This window comes from Limulus polyphemus, unplaced genomic scaffold, assembly GCF_000517525.1.
Source record: "Limulus polyphemus unplaced genomic scaffold, Limulus_polyphemus-2.1.2 Scaffold1731, whole genome shotgun sequence".
Classification (NCBI taxonomy): domain Eukaryota; kingdom Metazoa; phylum Arthropoda; class Merostomata; order Xiphosura; family Limulidae; genus Limulus; species Limulus polyphemus.
This window is the reverse complement of record NW_013667341.1, coordinates 236,018-239,548: the sequence shown is the minus strand read 5'-3', so window position 1 is coordinate 239,548 and position 3,531 is coordinate 236,018. Positions and strand designations below refer to the sequence as shown.

The 3,531-nt window shown below is 32.4% G+C and overlaps 1 protein-coding gene across 1 annotated transcript in view; it reads right to left on the bottom strand.

The window, feature by feature from the left end:
- Positions 1-728: 728 nt before the first annotated feature.
- The window catches only part of LOC111087097 (protein CBFA2T3-like), a gene marked incomplete at its 3' end in the record, with an annotated part of 52,015 nt that continues 49,212 nt past the window's right edge, over positions 729-3,531 (bottom strand). The window contains exons 6-7 of the mRNA XM_022392513.1: positions 2,306-2,514; positions 729-793 (exon numbers count right to left, since the gene is read on the bottom strand). Of these exons, the coding sequence (XP_022248221.1) occupies positions 729-793; positions 2,306-2,514 (274 nt within the window). The remainder of the gene's footprint in view (positions 794-2,305; positions 2,515-3,531) is intronic.

Here is a 3,531-nt window from a genome sequence, read left to right as displayed (position 1 = left end):
TGACTGATATTGAATTCTGTACGTACCTTGTTAGTGCACAAACTACCTTGTTAGTGCACAAACTACCTTGCTAGTCCACAAACTACCTTGTTAGTCCACAAACTACCTTGTTAGTCCACAAACTACCTTGTAAGTCCACAAACTTACTTTAGTAGTTCTTAACATTTTATCATTCGATTAACTTTCCAAAATAATGGTTTCGATTATTTACTAATATAAGTATGTTTAATTACAAGTTACAGCTTTTACAGTAAATTATATTTGTTTTTTGAACAGGTATCTGTTTTAAAAATAAATCATACTTATTGTAAAAATCTGTAACTTGTAATAAAATAGCAAAGAATATCTGACTGATTATACGGAATCAAATACAAGACTGTAACTTTATCCCTACCGCCCAAGATTTCATCATATTGAGAATTGCATCGAATGGAACAATGCTAAGAACTAAAAAAAAAAGTTTGTGGATTTACAAATTACTTCCAGAACTGAATATCATACAGTATGTGCAAATTTCAAGCATATTAATGAAAAAACGAAAACAGGAAAAACAAAAACATTCATATCATGGAAATATAATCAATTGTAACTTAGAATATTATAATCAAGCTGTCTTAGCTGGTTGGAGTTTCCTGTGTCATTGTCTTTTCTACCAACTAACTGGACACGAGGACTTGTGGAAATACATTTCGTTATTTATTAAGCTTATAATCAAAATATTTACGTACTGTGTATATGTTTCTCCATTCATCTTCCGTTTCTTTTTCTTCTGAGAGCTCTTTTTGAAAGGTTTCTAATTAAATAGGAAAATATCAATACAGCAAATATTAGTTTGTATAACATTTTAAGAATGTTTTGAAGAAAGGTCAAAACTAAACTTTGTTTTTTAGGGTAAAGTCGTCGATCCCAGAACTATAGCGTTATAAGCCCTCAATTTTATCGCTTATCCATCAAATAGCGTATTTTACTTTTATCGATAATTTTGTCTTTGCACCTTAGTATTGTATAGAAATACTTTAAAGAAATCTTACACACGTATTTTTTAGGATCATTATAATTCTTTTAAAGTTTTAATAATAAAGGCAACAACATAAAAAATATTATAAACTAGAGGGGGGCACTCAATAGAGCGCATACCTCGCTGATCATATTTGGCTCTCAAAAAATGCGAAAATGTTGCCGTCGTTATCAACGGACACAAACCATTTTTGGCAGGACAATGAGAAATAATATTCTACATATGACCATTAAATGTAATCAAAATCCAATTATTTTTGACTGAGTTATAGAGCAAAAATAGTGTGAAAAATCGGTCCCCATGTTAACAGATATGGATTTTTTTGGATATTCGTGACCTTGCTGTGACCTTGACCTTTAACTTTGACCATCTAAAACTAACCGTTTCTAAGTTTGATCATAGTCCAAATGTATACCAACTTTCTTCCAAATACATTCAGTCGTTTTCGAGAAATCTTGCTGACAAAAACACACAAACAGGGGTGAAAACATAACATCCGTCACCTTTGGTGGCGAAGGTAATAATGGTTTTGAGATTTTTGGTTTACAATCAGGGCAACACGTTAACAAGAAATCAAGAAATATGAAATCAACAGTTCATAATGAATTGATATTAAAACAAAGAACGTGACTTATATACCCCATAAATAGTTTAGCGGAGGTTTAAGGGCATATAACGCTATATTTCGTAGCCGAATCCCTCGCTAGGGGACACCCCAGGTGGCATTGCGCTTAAATCAAAACAAACTCAATGTTTTGGCTGCTAGACTTTTTCAGGAGCGTACAGCATTAATGATCAGTGCTTTAGTTGAAAAATTGAGCAAAATATTATTATATTTTCCATAGTACACTTAAATTAATTACGTGTATAATTTTTGTCAATTTTGTATCAGGTTTTATTTCCTCTTACGAATATCATTCGGTTTCTGGAAAGAAGATAAATCTTGCTCAGATAAGACACATTTAAGGTTTCTTTCCAGAACGCTTCCCTAAAAATGGCCTAAGATTTGGCTCAGCGATGAGTTTGAGAATTTTATAACTCTATAATTTGGGGCTCGATACCCGTGTTTATCACAGCACAGATAGTCCATTATATAGTTTTGCGTTTAAACACAAATAAACAAACTCTAAAGGCGTAAATAGACTTATAAATGTTGCGTAAATTTGGCTAGAATATTTGTACTCCATAGCGTTTCTTTTATAAATTACTGAAAACTTCATATTACTGAGTTGTCATTCAATGGAAACAAAAATAATTTTTTATTAAAACAAATTAAGTATCGCCTACTTTCATAAAGGTCTCGTTCTTTAGCTCTAACATCATGGACAGAATCGTCGAAGCTGAAGCTCATATTACACTTCTCGTGATTGGCTGTGATCTTTGGGCTTAGTCCGGACACAAAAGGAGGATTCGGTAAATGATGATGGCGTTTAGGTGGCGAAGGACCTTTGGACCTTGTATCACTATATCCGTTTTCTTGTGGCCGCTTGTAGTCACTAAGTGAATATCAACATTTACTGCATCGGGGACCTTCTTAAAAACTTTTTAAAAATATTTTTATTTTTTATCTTTAATAATCTAAACAAGATGCCGACTGAAAAAAAAAATAATATATATATATATATGTATGTGTGTGTGTGTGTGATTTTTATCCTTGAGTTTAAAAAGCTATTTCTAAGAGAATGAATTAAGAACTGGAGAATTATACAGTATAGAAGATGCTCTAACTCAACTGACAATGTTTATCCATATTATCTATCTAGAAACTAGAATATTTCAGTTCAACAACGCTCAAAAATTATAATGCACAAAAAGTGTTGATAATGTTTGGTTTTTAAGCCTAATTTCAATTCTAAAGAAACACATTCACCAAAATTAGTAGTAAGATCATACCTGTAAACTGTAATTTTAGAAATACGGATTTCTAGATCAGATATTACAAAATGAAATATTGTTGATCATAATGTTTCAAAATGCGCAATTTATGAAAATCCAACTTTCTAAAGGTATGATCTAAACCAGCGCTTAACTTATAGAAAAAAAAATGGATAACAGATTTCTGTTGACGGGTAGGGAGAGGGGGTGATTTCGGTTTTTCATAAAATACCAAAACCCTTATCTGTGCTGAACAACGATAGACAAAAGCTTTCTATTTCTAATATTGAAGAAAAAGCCTCTTAGCAGTGACTTTTGGGAGACAAAAGATAGGTGTGAAATGTTATTTTTACACACCTGTGATTTGGAATCCGAAGTGGAAAGCGGAGAAAACAAACATCTGCAGGTTATGTGATTTTTGTCACAAATGTTAGGCCTATTCGATTAGCTTACAGTGTTTAAACTGTAACTTTTAGAACAATTCAATTGAGGTTAATACTTGAGAAGTGGCTGGGGGAGGGGGGAGGATAAGTAATGTACTTTACTACATCAATCAGATATCAACCCGCAGTGCAACCGAGGTAGTCTTACAATTAGTTATACTTTGTTCGCCTCTACGTAAGAACAAAAATCCAAAA